A 24,161-nucleotide genomic window follows, 5' to 3' on the forward strand; every position below is an offset into this window, starting at 1 on the left:
CAGGTGACAGAGAAACACATCCAGACAAGCCTTGAAAGTCTCCAGAGAAGGAGACTCCACAACCTCTCTGGGGAGCCCATTCCAGTGGTCTGTGACCCTTACAGTAAAGAACTTCCCCCTCGTGTTGAGGTGGAACCTCCTGTGCTGCAGCTTACATCCATTGCTCCTTGTCCTATCACAGGGAGCAAGTGAGAAGAGCCTGTCCCCTTCCTCCTGATACCCAGCCCTCAGATATTTACAAACATTTATTAAACCCCTTCTAAGTCTTCTCTTTTCCAGACTAAACAGCCCCAGGTCCTTCAGCCTCTCCTTGTAAGGCACATGCTCCAGTCCCCTAATCATCCTCGTAGCCCTCCACTGGACCTTCTCCAGCAGGTCCCTGTCCCTCTTAAACTGGGGAGCCCAAAACTGAATGCAGTACTCAAGATAAGGTCTCACCAGGGCAGAGTAGACGGTGGGGAGAACCTTCCTCGATATGCTGGACACATTCTTCTTAATACACCCTATGATCCCATTGGCCTTCTTGGCCACAAGGGCACATTGCTGTCCCATGGACTTGTTATCCATCAGGACTCCCAGGTCCCTCTCCACAAGGCTGCTCTCCAGCAGATCACCTCCCAGCCTGTACGGGAGTAGTTTATTATTCCTCCCCAGATGCAGGACTCTGCGCTTGTCCTTGTTGAACCTCATTTGGTTCCTCTGTGCCCAGCTCTCCAGTCTGTCCAAGTTTTGCTGGATGGCCACACAGCTGTCAGCTCTATCAGCCAAGCCTCCCAGTTTGGTATCATCAGCAAACTTGCTGAGCAGACACTCTGTCCCCTCATCAATGTCACTGATGAAGATGTTGAACAGCATCGGACCCAGCACTGATCTCTGGGGGACTCCACTAGTTACAGCTCTCCAGCTGGACCTGGCACCACTGATCACCACTCTTTGAACTCTATCTTGTAACCAGTACCTAACCCACCTCCCTGTCTGCTCTTCCAGCCCACACTTCCTGAGCTTGCTCACTAGAATATCATGGGAGATGGTGTCAAAGGCCTTGCTAAGGTCAAGGTAGACTACCTCCACTGGTCTCCCTGAATCTACTCATTCAGTTATAGCATCATAGAATGCTATCAGATTAGTCAAGCATGATTTCCCCTTGGTAACCTTCTTCTAATAACTTTCTTCTCTTCCAGATGCCTTGGAACCCTCCAGAAGGAGCCGCTCCATCATTTTTCCAGGGATGAAGGTGAGGCTGACTGGTCGGTAGTTCCCTGGAACCTCTTTCTTGTCAGGAAGGCTGGACACTGTTCAAGAGGGAAATCTTAAAGATGCAGGAACATGCCATCCCCATGTGCCGAAAGTTGGTAGGGAATAAGGCTGGCCCTGCTGAATAGAGAGGTTTGATTTCAACTTAAGAGAGAAAAAGAGAGTCTGTGGTCATTTGCAGAAGAGACAGGCCATTCAGGAGAACTACAAAGTTGTCCTGAGTCTGTGCAGGAAGAAAATTCCAAGAGTCAAAGCCCACATGGAAATTAATTTGGCTTCAACTGTTACAGAGATCAGGAAACACTTCTACAAATAGATTAGCAACAAAAGGAGGACCAAGGAGGATCTCTGTTCTTTGTTAGATGCATGGGGGAACACAGTGGCCAAGGATGAGGAAAAGGATGAGCTGCTCAATACCTTCTATGCCCAAGTCTTCAGTAGTAGGATGAGTTGTTCTCTGCGTTCAAACAGCATTCTCCTGCAGAAACTGGCTGTTCATGGCTTGGATAAGTGGATGTTTCACTGGGTAAAAAACTGGCTGGAGAAGCTGTGCCCAAAGAGTGGTGGGGAATGGAGTTACATCCAGTTGGAGGTTGGTCACAAGTGGTGTTCCCCAGAGATCAGTTTTGGGGGCCAGTCTTGTTTAATGTCTTTGTCAAACATGTGGATAAGGGGATTGAGTGCATGCTCAGGAAGTTTGTAGGTGACACCAGATTGGGTGGGAGTGTTGATCTGCTCCAAGGTAGGAAGGCTCTGCAAAGGGATCTGGTCAGACTGGATCAATGGACCAATGTTAATTGTATGAGGTTTAACAAGTCCAAGTCCTAGGCCTGCACTTGGGCCACAGTGACCCCATGCAACACTACAGACTTGGGGCAGAATAGCTAGAGAGCCGTTCAGAAGAAAATGACCTGGGGGTGCTGGTTGACAGCCAGCTGAACATGAGCCAGCAGTATGCTCAGGTGGCCCAGAAGGCAAACAGCCTTCTGGCATGTATCAGCTATAATGCAAAAAGCAGGCCCAGGGAAGTGATCATGCTGCTGTACTTGGCACTTGTGAGGCTGCACCTCAAATACTGTGTTCAGTTTTGAGGCCCTCACTACAAGAAAGACATTGAATTTCTGGAGAGTGTCCAGAGAAGGGCAATGAAGCTGGTGAAGGGTCTGCAGAACCCTCTTATGAGGAGCAACTGAGGCAAGTGGCATTGTTTAGTTCAGAGAAAGCTAAGCGGAGACCTCATAGCTCTCTACAACTACCTGAAAGGAACTTGTAGTGAGGGGGGGATTGGTCTCTTCGCTCTAGTATAAAGCGACAGACTGAGAAGAAAGAGCCTCAAGTTGTGTCAGAACAGGTTTAGGTTTAGACTGCATATTAGGAAAATTTTCTTTATGGAAAGACTGGTCAGGTATCGGAATAAGTTGCTCAAGGAGGTGGTGGAGTCACCATCCCTGGAGATGTTTAAAAAATGTGTAGACATGGCAGTTGAGGACATGATTTAACGGCCATGGTGGTGTCAGGTGAACGGTTGGACTTGATGATCTTAGAGGTCTTTTCCAAATGAAACAATTCTATGATTCTGTGATCAATAAAGGGAGAAAGCCATAAACAAGATTAAACGGAACAGCTATAAATTTGATGGAGTTTAGTCAGAGCTGTTGAGATTTGCTTGCAGACAATAAAAACATTGGATTTTGATTCAACACATAGTTTACAGAGAAGCACAAGCTGCCCAGGGAGGTGGTAGCATCACCATGCCTGGAGGTGTTCAAGAAGACTGCAGATGTGGCACTTCGGGATATAGTTTAGTAGTCATGGTAGTTGGGTTATGGTTGGATTCAATGATCTTAAAGGTCTTTTCCAATCTTAATGATTTTGTGGTTCTAATTGATGATTGATGCTTTACAGGAGTGCTGATGAGTTAGGGAAGATTCAGAAACATAAACACAAAAATTATTTTTCCTATGTGTGAAAGTGCATCAGTCTCTACCTTGGCAACCACAAAATATTTTTAAGACGACTCCAGTTAACAGACTGGAGTTCTTTCTTCTTCCCCACCAGAAATACAAACTTACACCAGCATCTAAAAACTCTAACTCCCTTAGAGACCTAAGTATCTATGAAAACCAATCCATGAACAGTCTGTCAACACAATCCCATGGATTTCAAATGCTGTAGAACTAGATTGCACAATAGAGTAGGCTGTACTGATAGTACAGCTCAGACAATTTGATATCTTTACTTTTACAAGAAGCTACTTTCCAGCCTGAAACAGCAAGTGTTGCTCAGACCCAGGCAGGCATTCTGAGCAGAGGTAGAATCTTTCGGTGCTGAGAGTCATGGGCTGCAATGACACTTTACTTCTCAGATCTGTGTTCTTGCAGAGAATGCTTGGACCTCAACCCCATGCAGTAGCATGGAACAATCTGTCCTGGAGATCGGTTATCACCAGGTAATGACTTCAGATTTCTCTCTTTTTTTTTTTTTTTCCCCTGAAAATGTACCCTGCAGGTTTGGTGGTGGTGGTGTTTTTTTTTTTTTTTTTTTTTTTTTGTGTGTGTTTTTTTTTTTTTTTTTTTAATTAGGCTCTGTTTAATTACTTACGTGTAATTATATCACCAGTAATTATTTTAAGTGATTCAGTATGCAAGGCCAGAGCTAGCATATTTTTGCTTGGTTGCCTCAATGCAGCACTTGGGCAGTAAGGTTCACATCGTCAAAGGCAGGGTATCACCATAAACGGCGTTTCGTGGTGAGTTTCAGCTTTCCCTGTCACGGCCCTGCAGTAAGGCTGTACTTTCATCCTGTCGGAAACGGCGCCGGGCGCTGGTGCCTTCGCCCCGAACTCCCCAAACACCACGGCGCTGCGGGCGAATCCGAGCCGCCAACTCCTTCCCGCGGCTGCCGGCTCCGCTGACGTCAATGGCGTCCTCACCACGCCGCCTGCGACAGCAGCACCAGCCCACAGATGTCGCGCACGCCGCGCTCCCCGGCAGCCACAAGCTGCGGAACGGAGCCGCCGGCACTCGGGGCGGCCGCCGGGCCGCGGTGGGCGCGACGTCCCCGGGTCGCGTTCTCGCGTCCACCCGGCAGTGACACGCCAGGGAGATGCGCGCTCAGTCTCGTAAGCAGTGCGCGTTCTCTTCACACAGCCGCCACGCTCCAGCGAACGGAGGTGCCAGTGGCCCCGCGGACTGCTCCTCTCCTTCGATAGCTCTCCTGTCCCGCTCCTCGCGGAGTTTGTGCGGTGGAACGAGGGGGGCAGAGGTGGTGGCGGGGCGGGAAGCTTGTGGAAGGCGGTGGCGCCTCCCCGAGCCCTACACCAGGGGAAGCTCAGTCCTAAGCCAGGCAAAAATTGCTTGCCTGGAGACACAGTAGATTTTAAAAATCTGGCTTTCAGCTCAGGTATCTGATCTAAAACATTAACCCCAAGAAGTCAAGTCCTCCCTTTCATGTCAATTTTATGATACGGGCATGATTTGTTTTCCGTGGTGTAACCCCTAACGACGACAGTACGAAGGGGAAAAAGACCTGGCACCTTAACGGTTTCTTTTTGCACCGTAAGTGGTGAGCTGTCAGAAACGGCATTCCTTTTGAAGCTTTTCCACTGCAGGAATTTGACCCAGAATGTTCTGCACAATGCTGGGAAAACCTCGTGGAAAGAACAGGCATTGAAAGCATGTGTGGCAGCAGGGAGGTAAGGCTGCTGATACACAGATGGGGGATATGAGGTCGAACTGCAGACACTGCGTTGTAGAAGACGACAGGAACTAAACCTGAAATTTTGTTACATTAAATCCTTTCCAAGCCTTAGCTGGTGGGAATGCTGTGGCAGAGGGGACAGCAGTCTTTGCCAGTTGTGTCTGATCCTGCTGCTGTTCTGACCAAATTGTCTTAGGCTTTCCTCTGTGGTCAGACTTACACATGTGTACCCAAAAAACTTAGCCTAAAAGCTGAAATGTATGTAAATGTCTTTCAAGTTCCATGACTGTTTTGTCTTGTTGGAAACAGTGACTCTGCAATCTTGCAGCTTTTTTCCCAATAAGATGGAAAAAGTTCCAAAACCATTTTAAAACACTACATCTAGAATAAAAATTAAATGACATGATAATGTTTAGTTACTGGGTTTGAATGTATTAACATGGTTATATTTATTACATTTCTAAAGCCAGGTAATAAGCACTCTTAATGTTCACAAAGTTCCTTTTTAACAAGTTGTGAATAATTATGACATAAATTCATAGAATGCTTTAGGTTCAAAGGATCCTTGAAGTTCGCCTAGTTCATCCCCTCCCTCCCCCCCCTAATGGGCAGGGACACCTTCCAGTAGACCAGATTGCTCAAGACGTCATCCAGCCTTGCCTTGAACACCTTGAGGGAGGGGGGGCATCCATGACCTCTCTGGGCAACCTGTTTTGATGTCTCACCACCCTCACTGTAAAGAATTTCTTCCCTATTCAGTCTAAATATTCAGTCTGAATCCAAAGTTTAAAGCAGTTCCTTCTTGTCCTATCACTACAAGCCCTTGTGTAAAGTCTGTTCCTGACTTTATTAATGTAGGGCCCTTTAGGTACTGGAAGGCTGCTATAAGGTCTCCCTGGAGACTTCTTTTCTTTAGGCTGGACAGCCCCAACTCTCACAGCTTGTCCCCACTGGGGAGATTCTCCAGTCCTCCGATCATCTTTGAGGCCCTCCTGTTTGATGTCTCTCTTATGCTGGGGGCACCAGAACTGGATGCAGTATTCCAGGTGGGGGTCTCATGAAAGCAAAATAGAGGGGGAGAGTCACCTCGCTCACGCTGTTGGTCACACTACTTTTGATGTGGCCCAGGACATTTTTGGTCTTCTGGGCTGCAAGTGCACATTGCTGGTTTACATTGAGCTTATCGTCAGCTGACATCTCCAATTCCTTCTTCTCAAGACTGCCCTTGCGCCACTGCTTGCCCAGACCATATTTGTGCTTGGGATTGACCTGACCCAGGTGTAGGACTTTGCACTTGGCATTGTTGAACTTTATGAAGTTGGCCCACCTAGCATCAAGCCTGTCCAAGTCTCTCTATATGGTATCCTTTCCCTCCAGCATGTAAACCATACCATGCAGTTTGGTGTCACCTGCACTCAATTCCACTGTCCATATCAGTGACAAATATGTTAAACAGCACTGGTCCCAGTATCGACCCCCGTGGGACATCACTGTTCACTGGTCTCCATTTGGATATTGTGCTGCTGATCACAACTCTCTGAGTGTGGTCATCCAGCCTATTTCTAATCCAGTGAGTGGTCCACCCCTCAGATCCATGCATTTCCAATTTAGTGACCACAATGTCATGCAGGATTGTATGAAGTGGTTTACACAGGTCCAAGTAGATGAGATCAGTTGCTCTTCCCTTAACCAGTGATGCTGTAACTGCATCATAGAAAGCCACCAAGTTAGTCAGGCATGATTTACTGTTGGTGAAGCCATTTTGCTTAACACCAGTCACCTCTTCTTCATTTTCTGAATGCCTTAGCAAAGCATCACATACAGTCATTTTGTCAGTGAACGGAAGATAAAACTATTTACTTCAGCAGACTGCTCTCCAGGTTAAGCTTTTTGGGTGACGTGAATGTCTCAGTTTTTAACACACTGCTTATACACACTGTATACTCTGCTTTCTGTTCCAGTGGATGTGTTCAGACAATAGCATTTATGGAACAGAATTGTGCCTTTTTTCTTTGTGTACTGAGGCTACAGGGATCCTTTGCCTTCTTAGTGTCTTCTCCCACTATGACTTATCACTGCATTGTATCATACTGATACAATGAGTATTCAACAGAAAGCAACAAAGGAGCACAATAGAGAAGAAAAGTCTTTGTGCAGATGAAAAGCTGAAATAGATCATAGAGATTCCTTTACATTTAGAACACAGAAAGGTCAGAATATAAAACATAGTTTAAGGTGGAGGGGTTACATTTCCACAACTGCAGCTTCTATTTGCCAAACTCCAATTAAAAAGAAACAAACCTTCCCAAAATTCTGATTTTACTTTTTCCCTTTCAGAAGTGGGATTGAAAACCAGTAACATTAATAACAACCATATAAAAATATTAACAATAATAGTGTTAACTCTTCCCCAAACAAATGTTGGGGGTTTTCCTATTAGCTGCCTCCCATCATCTGTCAGACCTTTCTACATCCTATTGATAACAATTTAGTTAGCTCAGGCAGTCAGACTGTGTCAAATTGTTTTCTGATTTTCTTCTTCATTTCTTTGGCACTGACTTCTTCTGGGCTTTTTCTTCTAGTTATCTTTGCTCTCCTTCAATTAAAAGCTGGCTAGTCAATGGTTCTTGCAGTATGTCCACTAAGCAAGCCACTAGCATATGGCTTACTTAATAATTCAAAGAGAGTTTTGCTAATCCAGTAGTCACTTCTCTAATAGATTCCTGAGCTATTTTCTGCTTCTTTAGCATAGTGATAAGTTATCTAGTGGCAAAATTCACTCAGATGTAATCCTACCTTGTTCATTATTATTAAGTAAAGAAACCTGTTTTATCATATTATCCTATGATTTAAGAGAGCCTACCACAATTTATTGTCTGTTATTTATTTTTTTCATCTGTCTTAGAATTAGTTCCACTTGATGTCTAATTGACTTTCAAATACAAATACCAGTTGCATTAAGAGGAGTGTGTCCAGCAGATCAAGGAAGGTTCTCCTCTCCCTCTAGTCTGCCCTGGTTAGACCTCACCTGGAGTACTGTGTCCAGTTTTGGGCTCCCCAGTTCAAGAGGGACAGGGATCTACTTGAGAGAGTCCAACAGAGGGCTACAAAGATGGCTAAGGGACTGGAGCACTGCCTTATGAGGAAAGGCTGAGAGACCTCGGGCTTTTTAGTCTGGAGAAGACTGAGAGAGAATTTAATAAGTGTTTGTAAATATCTGAGGGCTGGATGTCAAAGAGGGAAGGGACAGTCTCTTCTCACTTGCACCCTGTGATAGGACAAGGGGCAGTGAATATAAACTACAGCACAGGAAGTTCCACCTCAACATGAGGGGGAAGTTCTCTACTGTAAGGGTCACAGAGTACTGGAACAGGCTCCCCAGAGAGGTTGTGGAGACTCCTTCTCTAGAGACTTTCAAGACCCTGTGTGACCTGCACTAGATTCTATGGTCCTGCTCTAGCAGGCGTTTGGACTTGATGATTTCTGGAGGTCCCTTCCAACCCCTAACATCCTGTGATCTTTTGATCCTGTGATTGGCAATTTGCTGCTAGTATTTTCGTGTAAATATGTGGGAATAATTTTTAATATATAGTATCAATTAAAACTGTATGCATGTGTTCACAGCTGCTTTGTTAATTCAGAATATCATCACAATGGGGATAAAATAACTTACAAACAAGCCTGCCCTTACACAAGTTGGAGCTGAATTTTGACCTGAGTAAATGTGATAAAACCCCCAAATTTTTACAATTCTGTTAACACGAAGCAGAAACCATAAAGCTATGCCAATATAAGTGAATACTATGGCTTGGATTTGATTAGGAAATTTTATAAGAAGTCACACCCCAGTGCTTTTAACATTTCAGGTGAAAGTTCTCCAGTAAGACCTACTGGCTCTTTAAATGCCTCCTGTAATTTCCTCCAAAGTTGCAGAAGCAAGTCTGATAAATCCTTTGTGGCAGCTCCTCCCTGGCAGGTTTCTGCTAGGAAATACCCTACAATATCTGGCACGACATTAAGCTGCCCACTGCCGGTGTCCCTTTTATGAACACTGACACCAAAGTAATGCCTATTGGATGACTGTTACGGCCTTTTCTAGGCTCTTGAGGGATTAGGGCCTCCACAGAGCACTCAGATTGCCTGAGAAAAGCTGCCTGCTTCTCCTGACTGTAAAGAAAGCCTATGGCTGTTCAGAGGAATTTAGTCTACTGAGACAGCTAATTGGTAGCATGAAACACAGGGGTATATCTGAGTGTGCGACTAAGGTGTACTTCCATACTTCATGGTTCCCATGACCAAAGGTCATCTAAGGCAAGTTCCCTAACTTAGGGAAAAAAAGGTTGTTAGAACTCCAGAGTTTTAGGCATTTCTGATTCTTGAATTTTTTGATCCCAGTTCCCAAGAAAGTGCATTAGGCCCAAGTGGACTTTACTACCACCAGACCTGAAATTACTTCTTCCAGCTGATGATAAGTCACTTTGCAAAATGTAATGCAAAATGTATAAGGTCAGAGAGAGAATGAGCTACAGGGAGGCTGTCCCTGTTGTCTGGTGATGAGGTCACTCCTGGAGAATGCGTTATTCAGAGACAGATCCTAAAGTGTGAGCACTACTCCTATAGTAATTTATTGATTTTGTCTGAGCATAAGGAAAAGACTGTGTGCAGAGAACTGCAGAACTTCATAGTCCACAGAGAAGAGTTGTTATTCTTGGTTGTTTCCAGGGTAGTCTGACACTAGCTGCTGGCTGTTCTGATTCACTGCTTTGTTCAGGCTCCATACTGAGGAGCCTGCATATAATAAAAGCAGAACTTAAGTGGGTGATCTCAGCCCTTAATTTTCAAATGGATACTCAGGAAAGTAAATAGGCTTTAATGGAACAGTTTTTCAGTAATCTGTTAACTTCTAAATCTATCTTTTCAATTGTACAGAAGATAATTTATCACTGATCAGAGAAGTTAGAAGCCGGGTGAAGTGTGGAACAAAGGTGCACTCAAACTGCATCCAGTGGTCATACCAGAAGCTACATCTCATCATTTTATGTATATATTAATCAGCCAATGGGCTGCATTTATAACTGGAATGAGAAAAAATGATGTAGACGAGTCAAATTTTTCTTCTATTTCTTCTCACTTCAATGCTACAAACCAAACAACCTTTCATCACTCTTTTCAATTCTATTGTTACTCATACAGTAAATGAAGGTCATGGACAGGTTCTCAACCACCAGTGACCAGAAGAGACACAGCTGGGCTGGAAGGAGAAGAGGAAGCACATGAAACTTGTCATCCTGTCTGTCTTTCCAGTAAAATGGATGATTTGAGTAAAATAGTGATTCAAGAACTTTTACTGATGCAAAAAATACAAGACCTGTTTAACGGCTGGAAGCAAAGATCTATATCAATGTTGGGTTGAATATCAATGTGAGCATTAACAATGCCTTCCATGTTTTCTTTTTAAATTGATAATGATTTTAATTCTAAAATGCATGAATCTATTTCAAAATCAAGGCTGTACTACACTGCAGTCCTAAGTACACTGCAGAAAAGTACCTTAAAATCTGGATGAAGCTTACAAGCAGAGGTCATATCTATGCCCTCTTTTAGTCTCTATGCACTTTGAAAACCTAACTACACATTTCCACCAAAATAGACTGTCAAGAATTTAGAACTCATATGTGAAGGCCAAGTGTTGTAGTATACACACTGTGAAACAGCTACGGTAATTTTCTAATTGTTGACTCAGTTAATTTCAATTACATGGACATTTTAAACTGTGGTTGTACTTCTCTGCTTAAGTAACTTGCTGTTTTATGAAAACGTACGTATTTTACTATCAGGTAACAGTAGTGAAGTATAAAACTGAAGGTACACATACTACTGAGTGAAATGCATCTTTTGATAATGCGTTTTTAAATGATGGAATGTAAACCACCATTTTGCAATTAGTATAGTCAAGGCAAGTGACATAACATAACCATCTATTTAAAAAATGCAAGAAAGGAACACAGGGAACTACAGGCTGATGAATCTCACCTCTGTGCCTCTCAAAATCATGGAGCAGATCCTCCAACATACTACACTAAGGCATGGGGAGAACAGAGAAGTTATTTGTGACAGCCCCCATGGCTTCACTAAGGACAAATCATGCCTGACAAATGTGGTGACCTTCTATAAATGGAGTTATAGTGTTGGTGGGCAAGGGAAGAGCAACTGACATCATCTACCTGGACTTGCACAAAGCCATTTGACACTGGCCTGCACAACATTCCTGTCTTTAAATTGTAGAGACAAGGATTAAATGGGTGGGCCATTTTGTGAATAAGGAATTGGCTGGATGGTTGCACTCAAAGAGTTGTGGTCAGTGGCTTGATGTCCAAGTGAAGCACAGTGATGAGGTGTTCCTCAGGGGCCCATATTTGGAACAATATTATATAACATCTTTGTCAGGGACATGTACATGGGATTGAGTGCACCCTCAGCAAGTTTACGGGTGGCACCAAGCTGAGTGGAGTGGTTGGTACTCTATAGAGAAGAAGTGCTATTCAGAGGGACCTTGACAGACTTGAAAGGTGGGCCTGTGCAAACATTATGTAGCTCAGCAAGACTAAGTGCAAGGTTCTGCTCATGGATTCTGCACATAGGGCAATCCCAAGCACAGATACAGGCTATGCAATGAGTGGATTGAAAGCAGCCCTGCAGAGAAGACCTTCAGGGTATTAGTGGATGAAAAATTCAATGCAAGACAACAATGTGTGCTTGCAGCCCAGAAAGTCAGTCACATCCTGGGCTGCCTCTGCTCTTGTGAGACTCCACCTGGAGTACTGCATGCAGTTCTGGGGCCTCCAACATAAGAATAACATGGACTTGCTTGAGTGGATCTAGAAGAGGGTCACAAAGATGATCAGAGGGCTGGACCACCTGCTCTGTGAAGAGAGGCTGAATGAGTTGGGGTTGTTCAGCATGGAGAAGAGAACGCTCCAGGGAGACCTTATAGTGTCATTTCCAGTACCTGAAGGCAGGCTACAGGAAAGATAGGGAGGAACCCTTGTTAGGAAGTGTAGTGATAGGACAGCAGTAATAATTTTAAACTGAAAGAAGGTAGATTTAGATTAGGCATTAGGAAGAAATTCTTTACTGTAAAGGTGGTTAGACACTGTAACTGCTTGCCTGGAGAGGCTCTGGATACCCTGTCCCTGGAACTGTTCATGTCCTGGCTGGATGAAGCTTTGCACAGCTTTGTCTAGTGGAAGGTATCCCTACCCATGGCAGGGCAATTGAAACTAGATGACCTTTAAGGTCCCTTTCAACCTAAACCCATCCTATAATTCTATGATTTCAGATAGCAGATAAAAATAAATAGAAAAGCAAATACAGATACAGCTTCTAGTGAAATCCCTCCAGCTGGTTCGTGTAGTTCAGTAACCAATTAGCAATGTAGATAACCTTTGTTTTAACTAACATCACCTATTCTGTTTGCAAAACAAGCTAACAATTTTCCAACAGGCACTCTCAGTGAAGGACTGACAATCATCAGCTTCAGTGGAGCTGAACCAAACCCTCATCACCGCTGTACAACGCTCTTTAAAGAGGCCTGTATGTTGTTTTTTCTTTCTTTTAACAATCCATATTTTGAATAAATGAAACATTTCGAAAATGCCTATAATTACATCAGCTACTCCTTTCAGTTAATTATTAAAGGCTGTATCTAAGTCATGACAGCTAAAAGGAGAGTTATCTCATTTACAGCCTTCTTATCCTTGTTAAAACCAAAATCATATTGCTTTGAGAGATACAGGGCACAAATTACATTCACACTGAAAGTCATTTGCCTCCTGCCCATACTAAAGAATGTATACAGAGAACAGGCAGGGAATGAGAGAGATAGGACTCTGCTCACCAGCCAGTCTTTCACTCATAAGCTCTCAAACTGTGCATTACTGTTCTTCAAAGACAGGTCCACATAATTAATCTTATTTTTGGCATGGATGGCAACTCCCCCACCACTCCTTCCTTGCCTGTGCCTTCTGGATGTTTTATAGTCATCAGTCACAGCATTCCAGTCATGTGATTTGTTCCACCATATTTCTGTCATAAGGATCAGTTTTCCATCTGGGCAGCAGCTCCTCCTGTTTGTGCTGCATGCATTGGTATAGCGGCACTTCAGCTGGGCTATCAGCCACATCCTCTTTTAGGAGGAGCTTGCCCTAATTACCTTGATGCAATTCACAAGGGCTTCTCTGTTGCTTCCTAATGCCTCAGCAGCCTCTGAATATTCTTGAGTGATCATAATATCATCCCCTCCCCCCAAAAAAATCTATTTTAAAGCTCTGTTTCTAAGTCCACACAGCCCAGGATACTCTCACACTTGGTCAGTTGAACTCTGTCACCTGTCAATAGGTCTGGTTTCTCAAAGGTATATCCAAGATCATAAAAGCCAAGACCTTGAGCATGGCATTAGCTATGCAGCCCATCATTCATCTCTTCAGTTTATCTCCTTTTTCTTGAATCACCTTCTATGACTGGGAGGGTAGAGAAGAACACCAGCTGTACTCCCAATCCTTTAAACATTGTTTCAAGGGACATAACGTCTCTTTTGATATTTCTGAGTCACCTTATTGCAGCATCATTTGATCCTACTTAGAACAGTAAGAATGGGTGATAGTCTGCAGGATTTACTAGGCTCACCGGCTTCTCAGTGACATCACAGATGTGAACTTCTAGCAGGCAGTGAACTTCTCTAAAGATACTATTTGAGTAACAGATTGGTTCTGGGATGCCTCTCAGCAAGGAGTCTCCTGTCACTAATATCTTATAAATGTTTCTGGTGGCACTTGATTCTGTTGTGGGTGAGTGGTTTGACCAGCTTAGCATGGTTGCCCTTTTCTCTCTCTGCTTTCTTTTTCTTTCTTTCTTGGTTTTCTTTCTCTTTCTTTCTTTTTCTTTCTTTTCTTTCTTTCCTTTTTTCTTTCTTTTTCTTTCTTTCCTTCTTTTTCTTTCTTTCTTTCTCTTTTCTTTCTTTCTTTCTTTCTTTCTTTCTTTCTTTTTCTTTCTTTCTTTCTTTCTTTCTTTCTTTCTTTCTTTCTTTCTTTCTTTCTTTCTTTCTTTCTTTCTTTCTTTCTTTCTTTCTTTCTTTCTTTCTTTCTTTCTTTCTTTCTCTTTCTTTCTTTCTTTCTTTCTTTCTTTCTTTCTTTCTTTCTTTCTCTCTTTCTTTCTCTCTTTCTTTCTCTCTTTCTTTCTTTCTTTCTCTCTTTCTTTCTTTCTTTCTCTCTTTCTTTCTTTCTCTCTTTCTTTCTTTCTTTCTTTCTTTCTTTCTTTCTTTCTTTCTTTCTTTCTTTCTTTCTTTCTTTCTTTCTTTCTTTCTTTCTTTCTTTCTTTCTTTCTTTCTCTCTTTCTTTCTTTTTCTTTCTCTTTTTCTTTCTCTCTTTCCCTCTTTCTCTTTCTCTCTTTCTCTCTTTTTCTTTTTCTTTCTCTCTCTTTCTTTCCCTCTTTCTTTTGTTTATTTCTTTCTCTTTCTGCTTTCTTTCCTTTCCTTCTTTTTCTTTCTGTCTTTCTTTCTTTCCCTCTTTATAGACATATATTATTATTTATTGTTTTAGTGAAACACTACGTATAATTCATTGGTTGTGTGAAGAGAATTACTATCAACTTGAAACTAAACATCATTCATACCACTGCCTGGAAAATGTGACTCATAGCGAGAGGAGCCCCTCTTCTGGTTGAATCGTGGAATGCACTGAACAGCAGACAAGGAGTATTCCAGCCTGGTCTTAGTCATGGGAGAGATAGCACTTCCAGGGAGCAACTCATCTAACATAAGTCAGTTTGCATGTCTGCTTATTGACACTGACTATAAGAGGACTCTAAAGAGCTGACAAAACAGATTATCTTAATCCTAGATGTCTAAAGCAAGTAAGAAAATTTCCATCTAAGACATCTGTTGTTGCATTAAAAGTTCTCACCTCCTACCATCTAATTTGCCTGCAAAAGGAACACTCAACATGTTATAGCATACTTGGCTGATATGGAAGATATATGCCCTTGATATATATTAGCTTCTTTCAGCACATTTTCCAAAAGGGATTCATGTGGATATAGTGAATAGAACAGACCATATTTTGATCATCAACTTCTACATTGCTTCATTGCTTCTCAGTTCCACAGTTGGTTTTGTTTGTTTGTTTGTTTGTTTTTTTGCTAATGTGTTTTCTTCCACATTTATGCCTCAGGAGGTTTAGTAACATAAAGTTTCCATCTTAAGAGTCTGTTTCTGATTTAGCATTAGACATAGTTTAGCATCACTGCACCTTCCAGTTGCCTAGTTTGTTACACTAATGATCAGTTCCAGCTCAGATCTTTAGCTCAACTATCTGGATGATGTGATGGGGCTCTACCTGTCTGGTGTATTGTTCTGGATACTCCTTGACATGAACTCTTGAGAACAGCACAACCATGAGAATTTCGCTGAAGATCTGCATAAGCCACCTTTCAAACATTCCTCAGAACTCAAAAAGCTTAGTAGCATCTGGAAGGGTTTTCAATCACTCTGTGTAGAACATGAAAACTGTTTGTAATTATCTTCCTTCTTCGCTTCATGTTGTATTGTTTTACTAGTATTTTATATGCTTCAAGAAAGCACCTATGCATACTTTTGAGCTGATGCCATAAATTTGTTGCTATGGAAATACTGAAACTAGTCCATGACTAAGAACAGACAAACTAAGAACAGGCAAACCTGTTCAGGCAAAATCATATCAGCTTTAATATCCATTCAACAATCAAAATGAATTGTAGCCATTTTCATGCTTTATAGTGGCTTAATATCTTTGTTCTATCATTGAACTCTTTTAGCCACTTATATCAAATACACAGTGACCTCAGCACACTCAGTTCCATGTATAATTTGGGTACAGCAATTCCAGCAGCATCTCTGAAAAACCAATTTAAACTAAATTAGATTAAATTATCCTTACTATTCTTTGCCTTTTCTTGTCTTTTTTAAACTTTTTGGCACAAAGTATTTTATATATTAATTGCAGCACTGACACTTTCACCTTCCTCCTAAACTTTAAAACTTCAGGTGATGACATGGGATTGTTGGGTCTGGAGAAGAGGGGACTGAGGGGAGATGTTATTGCTCTCTACAACTACCTGGTTGTAGCAAGGGGGGTGTTGCTGCCTTCTCCCTACTAACTAATAATAGGACAAGAGAAAATGACCTCAAGTTATGCCAGGGGAGGTCTAGTTTGCATATTAGGAATTTTTTTTTTTATAATGAAAGTGTGGTCAGGCATTGCAGCAGGCTGCCCAGGGAGGTGGTGGATTCACTGTCCCTGGAGGTGTTCAAAAACCATGTAGATGAGGCACTTCAATACATGTTTCAGTGGTCATGGTAGTGTTGGGTTGACTATTGGGACTTGATTGTATGATTCTAATATTAATCACTAAAATGTAACCTAAAATTACCTGTTAAAGGAATGCATTAACAAAGCATTATGACTATAACTGATCTAAGCATTTGTTTCCTCTTCCTATTTATTTAATTACCATGAATTTAAGTATGAATCCATAACATTCTTAACTAAGGATGTTTTTCTGTTTATAGAATAGATTTAAAGATATAACTCTCTGTTACCTCATGGGCCCTACAAAAAGGTGTTCAGATTTCAAGATGAGTTCCTAGGAGAAGAAAATGATACAGAACTGCCAAGCCTGGGTCTTTTAGAAAAAAATATGGATACTGTGTAAGGCTAGATATAGAATACTTCACAACGTTAACACATTCCAGAGCTTGAAGATAGAAAATCCACAACAAGAGAAAACCACATTTCTCCTCAAAAGAGTACAATTTCTTCCTTGAGTTACAAATCTATTGTACAATTAAAAAGACGAGATCTATTTTTAACATTCTGGAAACATTATATTTTTGGTTTAGTAAGTGTCTTTATACCTTCATCAAGAGGCAAAGCAGATGATTTTTCCCTCTGCCAACACACCATAAAGAATATGACTACACATTGTATGAAGACAAGGATTAACATGATGTTAAAAATATAAGAGTAAATGAAGTGTGTTCTATTAAATATGTCCAAGACCAAGGTGCCATAATAATAACCAAAAGTGCCACAGGATAAAATTTTCAGAGTGTTCAGTCCTGTTTTCAAGTTAATGTTTCTTTAGAAATAAGTGTCCTTTACAAAGGAATTTTTTTTGTCTTCTTCACCTACTAATATTATAGAAATAGAATTTACCATCCTAAATCAGAAAAGTCCATATTGAAAAGTCCTCCTTATTGCCTGCCTATGGGCTTGTAATGCAAAGACTTTGCCTTGGTATAGCTACAGAATTGTCCCAAGCAATAGATTGGTGCGTTTCTCCTATGAGTTCTTTCTACTATATTTCATAGCAAAAAAAAAGTTACTAACAAAAGGAATCATGACACAGTAACACACTGGTAGGTAAGGAAAAACAAAAAATTGGAAAAGAAATAAAACCCAGGACAATAAGACAGAAATAAGAAAGCTAACGTGATACAACAGTGCAAATCACAAATTTGAGCGACTGGATCACTTAGTTTCTCTTTAATAAAACAGATACAAGGATAAGAAAAAAAGATAGTTTAAGAAAATGCAGTTTCCAGTGAGATGTTTTTATAAATAAATACACAATTTAGAAATTAATGATGATTTTAGAGAGGAATTTCAGTCATATTAGTTATTCTTACCTGTTATAGTTGCTTTGTTGATAGATGGTTGGTTACACATTGGTGATCGTCTGTTTAAAAGACAATAAAAAAATATATAAGCCTGATAAATTCATAGGTGACTGAATCCTTGAACAATATAATAGCAAATGCATTTCCTTGGGAAATTATTTGGAACTGGAATACCCTGGCATTACCAAAGATAAAGTTAATTTAGAACAGAATATTTTTTTTCTAGTGTAGAAGGGAATTCACAACTGGCCCCTGAAACCTCTCTGCAAATAGGAAGCTCCAAGAAATGAATATTTCAGGAATTTACATTTTAAACCCACTTAACTGTATCCAGAGCTTATACATATATTTACATCATCAGTATTCTAACATGATTCTCATGTCCCACATTCCCACTTTATTTTATGTCCCACATTCCCACTTTAGTTTTCACTCTGTTATTTTTCTTTTATAATTCACACATTATTTTGCATATAGCTTTCTTAATAATCTTTAGGGCAAATAGCTCAGTAAACTGCTTTGCCCACTGAATTAAAGCTAGATGTTGCTCGACTGACAAAGTTGCATAGGGGTGTGTGGATGACTGTAAGCAGAGGTTACATATACATAGGGTCTGCATATTCCAATCACAGATGTAGAAAGTATCTTTTAGTAGCACTGCATGTGCAATGGTAGGCAGCTGTCTTCTGAATGCTAATTACTTCTAAGTTGTAAAGATGTGTGTTTTGGGTGAGGGAAATGACTCCACTGCAAAATTTGCCTGTGTAACTAATGCCAGTGTTAACTGTGACGCTGTCTCATGAATCATAAATTACTGTGGGTAAATTACCCTGGATGACTTAGGCAGAGTTCTGTGTTCAGATCATGAGGCAAGTAGCTCACAATGTGTGTAGCTGTCTGCTTACTTTGGTTCATTTGCAAGACTCATACTTGGCCTGAACAATCATCTTTGAATAATCTTTGACATATTGGTTAATTTATTGAAACTCATATAAATTGCACAAAACTACTCCATGTTTATACAAAGAGAAGTTAGTAGGCAAGGGGGCTGTTGTCTCAGCCATCAAGTATAGCATCTTCAAGGGATAAGTAAACTCATTAGTCATCCAAATGTTTTATGCAGGTTTGGTGGCACAGACTAAAATCTGTAATATGTACTTGTTATTCTTAATTTGCATTTAAAAAGTAAGATGGCAAAAAGTTAAGTAACCAAAAGCTGACACTCACTTGCTGGGTGCCCGATCTTGTAAATTTGTTAGTGCAGCAAAGTTATTCCGTACAGTACGCAGGCTGGCCAGCACCTGGAACAGATAAAATGGTTTTAGTCTATAAATTTTTGCACAGGTGAGACTGATTTCTCTCTGCTCTACAATGCTGAGAGAAAAAGGAAAGGACACTGCAAAACAGCTGTAAGTTTTTCAGGGTTGGTTTGTCTGAAAACTTTGACCATTATTTGACAATAACATGTCTGTAATACAAGGGTAATAGTTTATTTCTTTATATCATAACTATTTTTTTTTTGTTTGAAGGCAGACTTCCTTGAAGAGGAGGAAACTTTTCCACAGAATAGTACTTAATTCTGTAAAATTACCATAAAAGCATTTGTTTGGAAGATAATAGCCCATTCAAGCCTAATAGTCAATGCATTCGAAATGATTACAGAATCTTTCATTTGCAGTTCAGCCCCATACAAAATTCCAAGGACAAAGGGAAAGAGATTATCTAGGCTGCCAGGAAAAATAAAAACACATCCTTTAACGGATGCAGTTTATTTTAGGACTTAGTGCAGTAGACCAGAGTAAGAGGAAGGCATCATCTAAGCAGGAGGGAAATATCTACAGGCTCTTACAAGCTTTGCATATATGGAAAAACCACATAAATTAACTACTTCCTTTCTAGTGGAGGCAGGAGAGCAGAATGTGGCATGCACATTGAAGGCAGGTGGATAACTGCAACAAATTTTGTACTATGAAGGGATAATTAGATGCAACTCTCTGACTACAGACACGTGGTTCAGCTGATGTTAGAGAGGAATCATGAATTATTTAGAACCACACTGGTGACATGAGGAAGCACAAATCTTTGGTGTCTTTTTACAGCAATTCCCTATTGTAGTGTCTCAGACCATACTGGCTAGTTCTCTAGTGAACCCATTTTAGGAATAACAAAAGTGGATATGGGAATTTGGGTTTCAGAGGTGTGAGTTGAGGAGGCTACAACCCTCTTTTCATAGTCCCTTAAATTCACACATGAGGTAGGAAGCAGTTAGGATGTTGGAGAGAAAAGACAGATTTAGTGAAAGCTTGAAAGAGATAGAAAATCTTCAGGAGCTAATAATGACTGGCAGCATTTGAGCTATTGTAGGTAATGCCAGAGTTAAGATAATGAAAATAAAAATATATTTGTTGCCTGATTAGACAGTATTAATTTTATTATGTTTTGTTTTCCAATATGTGAGTCAAACTCACATATTTTATATTCAGCATGGAACAAAAAAATTATATATGCCATTCAATTTGCATGCCTAGGGTACAGTGACACTAACAAGTGTTATATTTAGATGTTGGATAAACAAATCAGGCAGAGGGGGAAAGATCTTGGAGTTCAAAAATACAAAAATTAATACATAAAATACAAAGAAAAACTACTGAATTATAAGAATATTTCAAAAGGAAAGGGTGAGTTGAGGGTGGAAGGAGAAGGAAAGTATAAAGAGAAAAAATTGGGCCTATTGTGGTAAAACACATTTTAGTGACTGCAGTCCTTTTTCAGTTCAGTTAATCTGCCTGTGTTCATGTTACATGTGACAGGATGCTGAGACAGATTGTATGTGCTAGTGATATCAGAGAAACATGTATACGTGACTCCCAGACCTGTCTCAGCCCATGAAGAAACATAGCTGGTTTTCCTGAGTACAACTCAATAGGTCCTGTTGGACTATTCAGGTGCACTGAGAACTGGAGCACATACAAGGTGGATAAGCGACTCCTTGGTGAATGACCTCAGGTACAGCCATGCTTGGACAGCAGTGAATGACTGTGTACCTGTTGCACAGGGCTGAGTTTCAGGAAGGTAGTAAGCTAGGCACAATGCCATGTGAAAATAAGAACCTAGCTGAAGTATGTGTTGGGTCTGTGGACATTTAGCATCTGGGGTGCTGAGGAAAAAAGTATGCAAAACTGGGAGGTTGCTCAGGGCCAGTTATGAGTGAAGGCTTAATGAGCCTTGATGAACCCATGCTTGGGTCCCTGAAGAGCTATGAAGAAGTCTCTTTACTGTCTCCACCACTATGCACATTGACCAGATTTTTCCAGTGTCTGAGGTATTATGAATCTCTCCTTTTTTCAGAAAGCAGAGACTTGATTGGTTTGTACATCCTTCTATTTATTTTCCTGGCAGGTGAAGTAACTGTTTTGTAGGTCTAGAGGTGAAATGTCCAGTATCTGCCCAGCATCCCAGCTGCTTTAGCATACACAATTATATTTTGAAAGTTTCTGCAAGTGCAATGTATCCACCACATATACAGCACTGCATGCAAAAATGGCAACAAAAACTTTGGCCACTGGCTACAGTGGAACTAAACTGCTTGATTTATGTGTAAAGATATAAATATATGTGAGTCTATTATGTTATAGTCTAAGGACATAAAATAATAGTTCAGTTTTTAAATTACAATCCACTTTAAGTGACAATTTACCTGTCCACAGAGGTTCCACTTGTGCTTAACACTTACTGAGCAAAATGCACTGAGTCATTTGCAAATCTCTACAGTTTTAATCCCTGAGTAATCACTGTAATTTTCAAAATTAAGTTATATAGAAACAGTCGCAAGGGAGTAAAACAAAAACAACCTACAGAATTTGTCCTTAAATTTCAAATCAATCAAATGCTTTTATTTTGAAAAAAAAAATACTATGAATAATTAAATTAAACATACAGCAGTTGCTGTATATTACAATACAAGGAAGTGCAACTAATAATATCCTTGTGATAGATTTTTTTAAATTTCAGCTTACTAAATTCCATTCTGGTAAAAATAGTAAATTATCTTGTTCTGATTCTGTATGGGAGATATAAGATGCTACCCCTCCTCCAGTTACTGAAGGCAGCCACACTACCATGGTGATATGCTGAATAAGAGTGTATCATCCAGTGTCTTATAAACACTGTATCTGTTTACAGTCTCATTAAAATTATGTTTTGGTTTAACACCTTATCATCAGATAAAAGCAATAAAAGCAAGCAATTGGACACCTTATTCTTGTGACTCAGTACATCTCTTTCCATTCACCTTCAATCACATATGACTTCCAGAGTTTTTTTAATTTTTGTTTCTGTTTTGTTCCCCCCTGCTCCCCCCCGCCGAATTACACTGAATTAACTTTAACTCCATAATTAGTTCAAGAAGTATCAATTTTAGCTGCTCATGCATTGCAAGACTAAAATCTTGAGGAGTTTGATCTAAATTATATTGAATTTTGAGCTGATATTTTATAAAGCAGAATCTGAATGAAAAAAAAAAAAAAAACAACAAAACCAACAAAAAACCAACAGACAAGTAGAGCTGGTTTTGTAAAACCAGAGTAAGTATCCTGGGTAAAACTTATCTCACATCCAAAAGTCACATTGTAATGAATGCACAAAACATGGACAAAAGAAGAAATTGTAATTATAAAAAGAAGGAGAATAACAGAGTATACAAATTTGTCTTCATGACTGTCTGCTGCAGCAGACAGCTCAGTCAAAGGTGTTCATCATGTTGTTGCATTTCAACCTTGCCAGTAATCAAAAAGCATTAAAAAGGAGTGGTAACCATAACAAGAGTTGGACTTTTATGTCTTTCTGTTTTTCCTGTTTCAAGCATATCTTACATAACATTAATAATGGAAACAACTGGTTTGGCCACTTCAAATTTAAATTGCAAGATTGTGTGAGAAATATGGCAAAATGGTGCCTACCTGAGCAAATGGTGTCACAATCAAGTCATCTCCATGTCTGAAAAAAATGATCAGAGTTTTAAGTCAGGTATTCACAAAAACTTGTCTCACTGCTTTAACAGAAAGAATATTAGGTTTTACAATGCACTGTGGGTAACCCCAGTTCAATTCTTCTGCAGCTGCTCACTGCTGCTGCATTACACATTTGTAAAGTAAATATGAACTTCGTTATTGCCCAACTGGTGTGTCCATGGGATGGCTGATGAGCCAGACAGTTTCTGCACTACAGGTGGGGCCGGTGACTGACCACCCGGGTCCAATCTGGAGAGATTTCATCTGAAGACTGGAGGTGAAAATACTGAAAGTGACCTCATTAAGGGTTACCATCAGGTTTGTGAGCAGTGAATGGGCAAGTAACTGCAGATGGCTGGGCGGCACATCACAGATAAATAAAACCTTACTAAAGCTTTCCAACAGACTCACACTTCTGTAGCTACAGGGGGTGTGACTGTATGTGTGCCGTTGCTGTGGCAACCTCACCCACACCACAGGATGATGTATTGGCGAGATGCCAGGATGATGTACTGTGGGGGAGAAGGGAGAAGGAAAGAGGGATTTCCTTTGATTCAGCACTGAAAGCTGCCCCTTAAACGGATTCCAAAAGATATAGTATTGTAAGGACCAGTAGGCTGAAGGGCTGTTAATCGTAGGATTGTCATCTGCAACACTGAGGATATGGAGCCAGACCTTACCAGAGAACCACAGAGAAGGGAAAGCTTGGAGTTTTCAGTTATCATATCTAGGACATCACAACAATTAAGATGAAAATAAATTCTTCAAAGACAGAAATTCAGAATTATTCCATTTTTAATTTTCCTGCATTTTGCTGAAGTGAATTTATTGTGATGAGTTACAAGTTGCAGCTTTCAGCAGAAATTGCCATTGATTTTGTGCTATTTTAAGGTCTAAGCATAGAATATGGGTATTTAACAACATATTTCAAGCCCATGAAAATCTAATCAGAAAAAGGCTTTCCGATAAATGGAGAAATATTACTTGGTTTGAGTTGCTACAACATCATTCTTATAATTTGTATACTGTCCACAAGACAGCAGTGGTTTTGCAGGTATTGTGAAAACCTAATGAAAAAAGCAGTATGTAAAACCTGAGAGCCTATAAGGATGATACAAAACTCCCCAATATTCAACATTATGATCATGCTTAATATCTGTGTATCTGGTTTTTATTATCATCTCTTTTACTCCTGTTAGTTGAAACAGAGAGATGAATTTTTACAGACCCTGTAGAGGAAGTCTGTGTTTTTAATAAGGTCCTTGCAGGAGTGGTTGGAATGAGGTCTTGCTTCCTGTGAAACTACAGTCCCAGCCTGGCTGGAAAGCATTTAAGCCTGATCCTCATACTGCCAGAAGAAATATGGCACCATGGGAAGAACTCAGAGACTTTAATATCCCAATAAAGCCAAATGCAATCAGTTATTATAGATATGATGAATCAGCCCAGGGCATTAATAGGGAAGTAAATGGCTTTCTGGGTTTAGT

General features: G+C 40.5%; 1 protein-coding gene across 4 annotated transcripts in view; it reads right to left on the reverse strand.

Moving 5' to 3' along the window:
• The window catches only part of PDE4D (phosphodiesterase 4D), a 423,549-nt gene that overhangs the window by 78,027 nt on the left and 321,361 nt on the right, over positions 1-24,161 (reverse strand). For all 4 annotated transcript variants that reach the window (XM_054397841.1, XM_054397842.1, XM_054397843.1 and 1 more), the window contains exons 3-5: positions 22,624-22,660; positions 18,893-18,966; positions 17,675-17,724 (exon numbers count right to left, since the gene is read on the reverse strand). In XM_054397841.1, coding sequence (XP_054253816.1) covers positions 17,675-17,724; positions 18,893-18,966; positions 22,624-22,660 — 161 coding nt within the window. The remainder of the gene's footprint in view (positions 1-17,674; positions 17,725-18,892; positions 18,967-22,623; positions 22,661-24,161) is intronic.

This window comes from Indicator indicator, chromosome Z, assembly GCF_027791375.1.
Source record: "Indicator indicator isolate 239-I01 chromosome Z, UM_Iind_1.1, whole genome shotgun sequence".
NCBI classification, from domain to species: Eukaryota; Metazoa; Chordata; class Aves; order Piciformes; family Indicatoridae; genus Indicator; species Indicator indicator.